The sequence below is a fragment of the Anguilla anguilla genome, chromosome 4 (assembly GCF_013347855.1).
Source record: "Anguilla anguilla isolate fAngAng1 chromosome 4, fAngAng1.pri, whole genome shotgun sequence".
NCBI lineage: Eukaryota > Metazoa > Chordata > Actinopteri > Anguilliformes > Anguillidae > Anguilla > Anguilla anguilla.
This window is the reverse complement of record NC_049204.1, coordinates 66,481,944-66,494,559: the sequence shown is the minus strand read 5'-3', so window position 1 is coordinate 66,494,559 and position 12,616 is coordinate 66,481,944. Positions and strand designations below refer to the sequence as shown.

At 44.6% G+C, this 12,616-nt stretch overlaps 2 protein-coding genes across 6 annotated transcripts in view; one reads left to right on the top strand and one right to left on the bottom strand.

Moving 5' to 3' along the window:
* Positions 1-12,616, bottom strand: part of LOC118225953 (tripartite motif-containing protein 16-like) — a 972,804-nt gene that overhangs the window by 732,766 nt on the left and 227,422 nt on the right. The gene's annotated exons all lie outside the window — the stretch shown is intronic.
* LOC118225931 (capping protein, Arp2/3 and myosin-I linker protein 3-like) overlaps positions 4,275-12,616 on the top strand; it is a 35,565-nt gene continuing 27,223 nt past the window's right edge. For all 5 annotated transcript variants that reach the window (XM_035415049.1, XM_035415054.1, XM_035415053.1 and 2 more), the window contains exons 1-4: positions 4,275-4,418; positions 9,510-9,604; positions 12,314-12,364; positions 12,550-12,609. In XM_035415049.1, coding sequence (XP_035270940.1) covers positions 4,361-4,418; positions 9,510-9,604; positions 12,314-12,364; positions 12,550-12,609 — 264 coding nt within the window. In that variant the 5' untranslated portion in view covers positions 4,275-4,360. The remainder of the gene's footprint in view (positions 4,419-9,509; positions 9,605-12,313; positions 12,365-12,549; positions 12,610-12,616) is intronic.

Sequence of the window (12,616 nt, the reverse complement as noted above, 5' to 3'; positions counted from 1 at the left end):
GAAAACTCTCAGATGAGACAGAGAGGGAATTCAGTTATATATTGGGCTCATTATACAGCTTCACAATCTGATTTAATGGGATTTGGTGAAATTACTGTTGTGACTCCATTTTCATGTTACAGGGATAGTTGATAGGGGATTCTTGACGCCTTTAGACACCTAATTAACTGCTGTACACACTGTTAGGAGCTATTTCATGTATTTTACATGTATTTTCTGCCTTTGAACCAACAGCACTAAAATAGGTTTCATTGCACACACTGTCTGGGCTAATCAAGAATCTACACTAAGAGTAAAATTATATTTTAAAAAATTTCACTTGGAAGTTTCACCTGTAAGAGTTTCAAACGTTCATCATTTTAGCTCCGAAAACATGGAATTGCTTCCCTGGGGTCAGTAGAAACGCACAAACATTCAGGAAAGCTTTTGATCTCTTAGAAGTGTTTTTATTTTTGTTTTTAAATATTTTTTTATAATTATGCTGTCTCTCTTTAGCATTGCATGTTTAACTTTGACTTTTACCTCCATACTCTGCCTTTTAATTGTGTTTACTGTTTATTTTTGTATTATTTATGTAATAATATTTTGAAAATAGAGAATTGATTATTAAATATTATCATCTGCAGCTGCACATCTCTGGTTCAGAAGTTTTTCTTTGAAAGGGTTTCCTTGTGTACTCATTTAACAGGGCGGGCATCCTAAGATGTGATTGGTCAGGGCTGGGGTCCTGAAATGTGATTGGTCAGGGCTGGGGTTGTGAGATGTGATTGGTCAGGGCTGGACACACAGCTTCCAGGTGAAGCTAGAAACCTGGATGAGTTGGAGGACAAGGTGCACATTCAGTCCTCACCACCAGATGGTGCCAGATATCCATGTATTACTGGTCCTTTGAGAAGAGGTAAGAAATATGAGATGCTCCACTTGATTTTCCTTCTTTACATTATCTCCTTTAACAGACTATGCATCTTATATATTTTAAATACACTTCACTTTTCTGTCCCTGATATTTCACATAATTTTAATACTTTTATCAAAAATTTTAGTATGAATTGTACAACTGAATTTGTGGAGAACAAGAGTAGGTATGTACAAATATGTTTCCTGTTGAGAACAGTCCATTCAGCTCCTCCAGTCTGATCATTCACCTGCAAGCTAGAGAGCATCCAGCACTGCATCAAGCCTGGATCTGAGGTCCCAGAGTCTCTGCCTCTGCTACAAGACCTGGCAAAGTGTTCTACAGATTTACATCTGTGTGTGAAAGAAAGTATCCTGTTATCAGCGTGAACTTTATCGTGCCTAATTTCCACCTGTAACCCCCCTCTGTTCTGCTGACGGAACTCAATCTGCAAAATCATCAGAATAGGTGACAAAGTAGAGGAGGGCTGCCTAACCCTGTTCCTGGAGATCTACTCTCCTGTAGGTTTTTATTTCAATCATAATTTAGCACACCTGACTCTACTAATTAGCAGCTCAAAGAGATCTCTTACTGTTGAATGAAGTTTGCATTCTTAGGTTCGGAGTGAAAACCAGATTGAGTTTGGCTGATAGTTCTGGACCTCAGAGCGGTTATTTGGGGTAATTATGGTACTTTGAGGGGTACTTTCTTACAGAGGTTTAGAATTTGAATTAAAAAGTAAAGTCCAACTAGAACTGTGAAAACAAATCTCAAAAAACAGATTCTTAAATTTGGGACAATGAACATTAATGAACGTTAAGTCAGGCGCAAAGTTAGTGCTTTAGTGGTCTGAGAATAATAGTTCCAGTATTTGCTACAGTACCGCAAGACTTTGCTGGTTTCTATGGAGACAAACTGCACAGGTGCACTCCAGTGACCCAGAATGACTGCAATTAGAATCACAGAAACATATACATCACTATGACAACTGCAGCTTTAACATCTAATAAAAAAAACAAGGCTCCAGATGAAATGCATGCACCAGCCTCCTTGCTCACACGTCTTCTTGAACAACAGCAGCAAATTAAAATATAACATTTTGTGAAATGTACTTTTCAAATGTCGGCACCACAGATAGGAAAACTCGCCCGTGGTTACCTGTCAGCTGAGTTCCTGACTATATTTCAGCTTTCGTACATACACATCTGGACATGTGCAGGTCAGTAAATGTGCAGAGGGGTAGATAGGGGGTCAGTAAATGTGTCATGGGGGTAGATAGGGGGTCAGTAAATGTGTCATGGGGGGAAGATGGGGGTCAGTAAATGTGCAGAGGAGGATGGATAGGGTGTCAGTAAATGTGCCAAGGGGGTGGATTGGGGGTCAGTAAATGTGCCAAGGGGGGTGGATAAAGGGTCAGTAAATGTGCAGAGGAGAATGGATAGGGGGTCAGTAAATGTGCAGAACAAAGCTGCTGTGTCTATTAATTTTTTTTTAATGTTGCCGTCCATAGACTGACATTAAAGTGCCCATAACTGACCTATGATATTCAGTCCTCTTTCAATTTTTTTTGTTTAGCACAATTTTTATCCTTCAAAGTTTGCATGCGCCACAAGTCAGTTGCAAGTCATTCCAACTTGAAAGCAAATAACTTCGCTTTTGAAATCTCACAATGTGATGTCATCACTGTCTGCCGTAGTTTATTTAATGGGAACCAACAGGAGATTCACAATGAATGAACACTATTTGAATTAGAGACTCATCCAGATTATTATGACTGCCATTATAATATTATTGTGATGATATTCATATTAGCACATACTGATATCGCAATTTAATAATGATGAGGATGGATGATCATTATTCCTTTATTTAAATGCGCTACATGGGCAAAAGTATGTGGACACCCACACATCACACCCATTTTAACATGGCTGTGGGGATTCGCTTCCATTCAGCCACAGCAGGATTAATGAGGTTTAGGACACTGATGTTGGGCCATAAGGCCTGGCTCACAGTCGGCATTCCAATTCATCCCAAAGGTGTGTGATGGGGTTGAGGTCAGAGCTAGCTCTGTGTAGGTCAGTCAGCTTCTTCCCCACCAAACTCAGCAAACCATTTCTTTATGGGCCTTGATCGGGGCATTGTCCTGTTGAAACTCCAAAGCGCCTTCCCCAAACTGTTGCCACAGAGTTGGAAGTAGACGATTCTCCAGAATGTCACTGTATGCTGTATAGCATTAGGGCCTCCCTTCATTTGAACTAAGGGGCCCAGCCCAAACCACAAAAAACATCCCCAGACCATTATTCCTCCTCCACAAAACATTACCGTTGGCACTATGCATTCCGACAGGTAGCGTTCTCCTGGCGTTCGCCAAGCCCAGACCGATCCATCAGACCGCCAGATAGTGAAGTGTGATTCATCACTCCAGAGATCATATTTCCGCTGCTCGGGAGCCCAATGGCGGTGTGCTTTACACCACTCCAGCCAGCGCTTGCCATTGTGCATGGTGATCTCAGGCTAGCGTACGGCTGCTCGGCCATGGAAACTCACTGCATGAAGCTTCCTTGCGGACAGGTCTTGTGCTGTCTGGAACTCGGTAATGAGTGCTGCCAGCGAGGACAGACCATCTAGTGCTACGCAGCATTCTGTGGTCCCGTTCTGTGAGCTTGCCTGGCCTACTGCTTCGTGGCTGAGCCTATCCACTTCACAATAAAAGCACTTACAGCTGACCGGGGAGCTCTGGTAGGGCAGTAATTTGATTAATTGAAAGGTGGCATCCTATGACAGTGCCACATTGAAATCACTAAGCTCTCCAGCACAACCCATTCTACTGCTAGTGTTTGTCTATATAGATTGCATGGCAGTATGCTTGATTTTATGTAACTTGAAGGAATGGGTGTGGCAGAAATAGCCAAACCCACTAATTAGAAGGGGTGTAGTGTATATCAATGAAATATTCCATAAATATGATTTTTATACATATATTGACAATATGTTAAAGTACTACAAAAATTTTTTATGGAATTCCACATTTGAAAGTGCCGATTCGTTTATGGTGCAATAAACACTGTATTTCTGAATATTCTTTCCACAGGGGGTGAGCCCTCGCGGCCGCATTGTGAACTGTCTCGCGCCACAACCCACGCAGGATTACCCAACCATTTGTTTGATTCATTTAGATTTTTTTTTCTTTTTTTTGAACGTTCGCATCCAAATACACTACCTCTTTCTCTCTCCAGCACTCCTTTTCTCACGCTTAATCTTTATGGTATTGTTCCTTTTTTTTGAGGACCACTCGGATTCCGGCATGCCTTTGCGAAAGGCACTGTCCGCTAATTACTAAAACGGAGAGAGAGCGAGAGAGGGAGAGGGAGAGGGAGAGGGAGGGAGAGAGAGAGAGAGAGAGAGGCAGAGGGAGGGGTTGGAGAGGGTGAACGCGAGGATAGAAGGGAATAGAAAAGAGACATGGCTTCCAAGGAGATAGCCTCCTCCTGTTTCGTCAGTGTAAACAGGGAAATCACAGGTAGGAAACGCCATTATTTGTGTCACCATCGTAGCCCAGTTGATACACGTTGTTCGCGATCATTACCCTATGAACTATACCGCAGACGGGTTGATTCGCTGGCCATTTGTGTTCTCCGCTCGAGCTGGAAACGGAGGCATCGGATGTTTGCGAAGCGTCGCGTCTTGCGTCCGCAGCGTTCAGCTGTAATTTGTGAGCTCGGTGCCCTCCGGTACATCATCAGCGGTGTTCATTCATCTTATCTGCATTCGAAGAGATGGAGAGTGTGGTGGTCTCACAAGTCAATTTACGGCCCTAGGCCGTACGTAATCCTCTGCAGGTGATAGGTGTATTGACATTACGGCTCGGGCTGTGTTGTGCTTTGCTGTGAAGGGGGGAACGCGCGTTTAAAACCCTACGGCTACAAATACGGGCCGCGCGATCTCCACACACTGTTTCAATTTACTAATTTCACGCGCGCGCGTGTGTATACGTTGAGATCCCTGTGTCATAATAATTGTGCGTGAGAGACGCTGGACACGTGTGTCAGTGTGCAGATGTGCTTGTCTTTTTTATTTTCTAGAGGGACTATGTCAGTACTGAATGAGGCGGGCGCAGGTTCTGGTCCCGTTGTATTCAAGCGTTACACATCAGTCTTTCCTTGGTTGCAGACATACACGTGTGTGCCCGGTGCCTTTCGCGGTGAAGCTCAAACACAGGCACGCCTGCACGCGGTGGCACTCAGATCTGTGGGGACATCTGAGTCTTAATTACTCCAAATGGCTTTATTAACGACTGAGTGATTACTAATCCTGTGAAATCCCCTGCTTTTTTAATATAGTTACTCCCCCCTGTCACCCTTCCTAAATATCTTCCTGTATCTCTTTTTATCTCATGTTGTTATTTCATGATTTAAAAAAGAATAATAATAATAATAATAATTTGCTACTGTACAAGCAAAGCTTAAACCGCGAGTTTGGATTTGTGATTTATTGGTTTTAATACTCACTGTACAGTGCTGTCAATGCCTCCTCCATGTGAGAAAACAATGCTAAAAACAAACTAGTTAGTAAAAAAAAAAGTTAAGGAATTAAGTTAAATATATATAGGAGTGAGGTTGTCCCATCAGCTTGATGTCACAACTGGATATCACATCCAAATTCTATACACTGACCTCTCCAGCCGTGCTCCCTCTGATTCTTGGCGTTGAGATATTTCTAGTGGTGACAGGAGTGTTGGGTGCTACTGCCCTTGGACACTTAAACCCTTAAATACATTTTAATTTCCGAAGATGCAGGAAATTTGAGCGTTTTTGGTGTAAATGTTCAGGGAGGCAGAACGTTCAGTGGCAGGAATTCCGAGGTGCGTCTAGTGGATCTGTGGCATTTCGCTGATTTAGCAGGAGGGCTAAATAACTGGAGCGACTGACATTGTGACCGAACACGGATTATGTGTGTCATCGTGCCGTAGACCAGCCTACCAGCCGTCAGCCAGACCAGCGGCACGGTGTGGGGTTCGAGCAGGCAGGTGCGCTGGACACAGTCAGCCTAAAAACGCACCGAACGGGCTGTGTTATGAAACACAGGACACCTCTCAGGTAATGTGTTTATAAGCCAACTCATTAATAAGTTTATAAGCCTCGCATTTCTAAATAGAGACCAGCAGCCCATATTACACATGAGCACACAGACACACACACGCGTGTTTCCAAATAGAGACCAGCCCTGAGGATGATCCTGTGGTGTCCTGCCCCCTCTCTCTGTCGCCTTCTCTGATTGGTTCAGCCATGATTTGAGTGACAGGATGCTAAACCAGTTATACTGAAAGAACAACATGCTGCTTTCTCCTGCTGAACATACGCAGCTCCTCTCTCTCTCTCCTTTTTCATCCCTCTCTCCTGCTCTCTCTGCCAATCTGTCTCTCCACTTCCCCTCTCCTTCTGCCAAAACGAACATATGCACTGTGCTGTTTTAATATCCTCTTCTTTGATCCCTCCTTATCTCTTCCTTTAATCCTCCTCTCTGTGCCCCTTGCTCTGTTCAGTGTTTCCCCTCTCTTTCTCTCTCTCTCTCTCTCTCTCTCTGTATCTCTCTCTATCTCTCTTTCGCCTATCCCTCTCTCTCTCTCTCTCTCTCTCTCTCTCTCTCTCTCTCTCTCTGTATCTCTCTCTATCTCTCTTTCGCCTATCCCTCTCTCTCTCTCCCTCTCTCTCTCTCTCTCTCTGTCTGACGAGAACATGTTCTCTGCTCCCCTGTGAAACCCCAGATCCCGGTTGGGTTTAAGCGATTGTGTTTTGTGGAGATCAAAGTCAATTAAAGCTGTATTAAGTCTCAGCCCCCCACCCACCCCCCCCCCCCCCCACCCCCACCCACATCTCAGGAGTTCAAATGAGGTTAATTGGCATGCCAATAAAGTGCACTGCGTCTAAATAAGAATTTCGGACCGTATAAGAAGCCTCCTCAGAAGGTAAATGGCGGCGGTGCTTCTGCTGCTGCGTGTTGTCGATGACAGGGGCTCCTGCCCTTCCGTGTTTTCTCTCTCTTCCCCGTCACACAGGTGTGCATGGGACAGGTGGACGGAGCGGTGAGGGTGCGGCTTAGGGGTTAAAAGGTGGTGGTGGAGAGTTCAGGGGTCTCTTTCCCTGCGGACACTCCCGTGCGTTGGTCGTTGTTATGCTGGTCTTTTTCTTTCCTTTTTCCCCGGCCTAGTTTGGTCATAATTTGGAGTGTTTTTTCCTTCAGTTACGGTGTGGAATGGGACCTGCGGTTCTCTGAACGTGCGGCTGCCCCTCAGCGACAGTGGGGGGGTCTCCGACCGCCCGCAGCCCCAGGGTCGCATTGTGGGTATTTGCGTGAAACCCCTTAACCTGCCTGCCAGGGGTACGGCTTTATTTTTGGTCGTGTTTTGTTTTCCTGTGCCTAAGTCCCGTTGGCACAGCCACTACTCTGTGATTTAAAGAGTACCGCTCAAATTGTCTCCTTTTCTAAAACAACTTTTTACACCTAAATAAGGTGTAAAATTGTCCCTGGCTCTCCTGTAGTACTGTGTCTGGCCTGTAGGCTGTAAAACAGTCAGTGGCTCTCCTGTAGTACTGTGTGTGACTTATAGGCTGTAAAACAGTCAGTGGCTCTCCTGTAGTACTGTGTGTGACTTATAGGCTGTAAAACAGTCAGTGGCTCTCCTGTAGTACTGTGTCTGGCCTGTAGGGTGTAAAATAGTCACTGGCTCTCCTGTAGTACTGTGTCTGGCCTGTAGGGTGTAAAATAGTCACTGGCTCTCCTGTAGTACTGTGTCTGGCCTGTAGGGTGTAAAATAGTCACTGGCTCTCCTGTAGTACTGTGTGTGACTTATAGGCTGTAAAACAGTCAGTGGCTCTCCTGTAGTACTGTGTGTTACGTATAGGCTGTAAAACAGTCAGTGGCTCTCCTGTAGTACTGTGTTCCTTCTGACTCACGTGACACTGCTCAGGGCTTGTCTCTGGGGTTTACTAAAGACAGGGAGGGAAACGGCAAAAATCAATGGATACACGTCTAATTCTGCACTGCAAGCATTGTTTGGAGTGTGTGTGCTTGTGTGTTTGTGTGCGTGTTTGTGTGCACACGCAAATGCGTGTGTGTGTGCGTGCAAGACTGTGAGTGTCTGTGTATTGTATGTTCGTAGTATGCCTCTATAGAATTCAGTATGTGGGGTTTGACTCCGAGCTCCACACTAATTGGTATGTTTGCTGTGGTGAAACCTACCTTTTAATGGCACAGAATATTCTTTCGGTTGATTCTGTCAATACATCAAATGGAGAGCCCCTCGTGTTGTAGCTGTGAGAATAAGGCATAGAATTCATGGTAGGTGTCCTCTGGGTCCTCTTTTCCTGGAGTAAATTGGCACATTTTTCATCTGCCCCCCCCCCCCCCAACCCATTTTTTTTTTTTGAAAAATCATTTACTTTGATCTCTTTAAGGTTTGCTGCCAGGGCCCAGTTCTGACAGTATCATGCCAGTAGAGCTTTGAGTCCCCGCAGGGCTCCTCCTTTTGCATTGATCAGTAATCGGACATCCGTATAATGAGTCATTAATGTCACTGCTGGACAGCGTTGGCCTGAGACCACATACCTACATCACTTTGTGAAGAAATTGACCTTTTAATGCCAATGCAGATTCTGTATCTGAGGGTAACCTTTACCTTCCCCCCTTAGCCCTTGCAGAAACCCTGTGAAAGACTGTTGTTCTCCCCCCCCCCCCCCCCCCTCCACCGTTTAAAAGATGTTTATTAACCCTTTTAGGTGTAAAATCACAAATATGTGGTTGAAATGCTCTTAATGGAACATTCTAATGCTGATGTAACAATCACTACTGGTAACTGACAGCAATGCAGTTCTTGAATACTTATTTGGAATGTTGTGAAAAACATTACAAAAAAATCTGCTTTTAAAATGGTTAAAAGGGAGGGCAGTTAAAATGGATATTTTAATGTTTGGTGATGTACTGCATATGGAAATAGAGTGAGTCAGTAGCTGTAAGCTGAGAGAACTGGTTATGTGTAGTTAGTCAGCACTGGTTTACGGCACTGGTGAGAACTTCAGAGCACCGTGAGTTAATGGAATGTGTTCCAAAAAAGAGAGTGAATCATTCTCTGCCTGCATAGATATTCCAGGGCTGAAGGGTTTTTTGCTTTTCCTGCCAAGAAGAATCCACATGCAACATAAATCATTATTTTAAGTTTTTATTCATTAAGAAATTATTGATTTTGACTTGACTTGAACCTGAGTTTGATGGTTGTGGAAGAGAGCCAATCTTGCTTTTTGGTTCTAGCATCATACTCGTCGAAAAGATTTATATTTTGGCATTAATAATGTCACAGAATTCCATCTGTAGATTACTACTCTTAAAATGATTCAGCAATTATTGGGATCCTGCTGGACTCCGCTTTTAAAGGCATCACTGTTAGCACAGTCTCCCAGAATGGAGGAAAGCAGATAGAGGTGCTGTTTTTAATACTTTTCCCCTTTCTTGTTTGTGTGTGTGTGTGTGTGTGTCTGTCTGTGGTTTGCCCCTGTATGTGCATGAATGAGCACCTGTGTTCTTGTGATTATTTAATTTAGTTTATGTTTAATTACAGAAAGCATCAGGAAAGCCATTGACAGATCGTCAATCAAGTTTGCACGAGGCATCAAGCTAGATACGAAGAGTGGCAAATCAGAGGACAGGATACTGGTGAGCTTCACCCCCTACCTCACTTTAGCCCTGCCTCCCCTCAACAGCTTCTTGGCTGGAGTCAAAAAACACTGAAGCCAAAAAAAACACAAGAAGAGAAGATGCTGGCACCCATTAGTACACACTCTCACCTGCACACACTTTCACCTGTACACACATTCTAACCTGTACACACACTCTCCCCTGTACACACACTTTCACCTGCCCTGCTCCTGCATGACAGAGCTTAGCTGCTGGGTGGCTAGCCTTGTGTGCACACACTTCCATAAGCTTCCCTCTCACTGGGAATCTCACTGGGAATCACACTGGGAATCTCATTGGGAATCACACTGGGAATCTCACTGGGAATCACACTGGGAATCATACTGGAAATCTCCCTGGGAATCACACTGAGAATCTCCCTGGGAATCACACTGGGAATCATACTGGAAATCTCCCTGGGAATCACACTGAGAATCTCCCTGGGAATCGCACTGAGGATCTCCCTGGGAATCGCACTGAGGATCTCGCTGGAATCTCGTTGGGAATCTCACTGGGAATCTCACTATTCTTTCTGTGTGTTTAACAGCTATGGGCTTTAACAAGGATTCAGAACAGTGCCCTAAGAACACACATACACACAGACATGCCCATACACGCACGCACGCACACACACTCATGTCTGTACAAACCAGCCTGCTTGAACCATAATCAAACAAACTGAGGAAAGAGAGAGAGCGGAGAGATGAAGGGAGGGGAGAGGGAAGGGAGAGAGGGATCTGGGAGATTCAGAAGAAAAGGAGGACAGAGAAGAAAGGGAGGATCACGCTGAGTTCTGACACTTATCACTGCACTGCTTCAATTATTCATCACATCCTCTAATATGACACACGCAAACACACACACACATGCGCACACACGGACACACACAACCACACACACACACAGACACACATGCACACAAACACGCAACCAAACACACGCACACAAACACACGCAAACACACACAACCACACACACACGCAAACACACACGGACACACACGCGCAAACACACACACACACAACCACACACAGACACAACCACACACACACACATGCACACATAAACACACACACACAACCACGCACAGACACATGCGCACACACATGCACACACAACCACACACAGACACATGCGCACACACATGCACACACAACCACACACAGACACATGCGCACACATGCACACGAACACATGCACACACAAACGCATACACACATAAACGCATACACACACGGACACACAACCACACACACCCAAACACACACACACACACAAACACACACACAGACACATGCGCACACACATACACACAAACACACACACACACACAACCACACACAGACACATGCGCACACACATGCACACATAAACACATACACACACGGACACACACACACACAACCACACACAGACACAGAACTCTTGTGTTCATGATATCAGTGATAACAGTCTGTCCTCCCATGGCGCAGTATAATGGTTGGAGAGCTGGGCTTGTAACCAGAAGGTTGCAGGTTCTTATCCTCACTGAGCAAATTACTTAACCTGAATGGTTCCAGTATGTATCCAGCTGTGCTAGTGATCCTTTGTAAAACTGCAAAAGCTGTGTAAGGTTTTTTGGAGAAGAGCGCTTCTGATGCCTGTACTGTAAGAGGGAACTAATGGCTGTTTCTTCTTCTTTGGTTTTAAAGGAGAGTGGTCGCCCTGCATTTAAGATTCCTTCTCCTTCCCTCCAAAGTTTGCTCTCTATAAAAAAAAGCTGCTTTTTTAATGGCTGCAGCTAATTCTGAAGATTTTATTAAACAGGAAAATCTGGTGCAATAAAAACTGTTCTCTTTCACCGACCACCTGGTGAGAGGGGGGAGGAGGGCGCACTTATACTGCTCATCTGAGTGAAAGAATGAGTGATTAGATGCAACAGAGGAGAGAGAGAGAGAGAGAGAGAGAAAGAGAGAGAGAGACTAAACAGCTATTTATTTCACAGCTGTCAGAAATTAAGCCTAAGTGATAGACAGACATTGAAATGTGACAGATCACATGATTATACTGGGAGCGAGACCAAGAGTGGCTGTACAGTCATGGTACCTCTGATAATATGGCTTTACACTGTATCATTATCATTATTATTATTATCATTATTATTATTATTATTGCTAATAAAGTTCATTTCAAATAAAATTCATTTATTAGCATGACAAAGATTGCTTTGGTAAAGCGCTCTGTCAAAATCAAATTTGCATTCCATGTCCACGTCTATCGCTCTCTGTCTACCTGTCCGCCAACATGGCCTGTGTGTGTCCTTTCAGAAATGGTGAAGACGACGGTGTTGAAATGAAACGGCTCTGTGTGGAGGGGAGTGGGATCTGGGTGCTGTCTCTCTCTCGCTCTCTGAAATGAAAGTTGCAATATTGGCAGGAACACACATAAATATTGCAAATCAATTTATGTATTCATGGGAATAATTTATGTAAAGAAACAACAAAACAAATCTGAAAAAAACAATCTCTCCTTCTCTCACTCTTTCTCTTCCTACCCCCTTTCTCTCTCTCTCTCTCTCTCCCTCTCTCACTCTCACTCTCTCTCCCTCCCCCCTTTCTCTCTCTTTCATTCTCTCTCTCTCCCTCCCCCCTTTCTCTCTCTCTCCCTCCCCCCTTTCTCTATCTCTCTCTCTCTCTCTGTATCTCTCAGGTTCTTACAACATGGCGGATCTACCTCCTCGCTGCCAAGGTTCCGGCAAAGGTGAGTGTTGCACTCTGACGGGTTCAGCCAATTCCAGAAACGAAAAACACCCCGGCTGTTTTCGAGAGAGAATTTTATGCACATAATGAATTTGTATGGACTCGAGCTCATCGCTGCTGTTTCGGGACGTCCTGTTCGTGATTTTGGGGCACCTGAGAGGCCGTGACACCTGTGCGTCCCTGCAGGTGGAGATTACCTTTAATTTCCTGGAAATCCGGGCAATGACCTCTCACCCCGAGCTCCAGGTGAGTA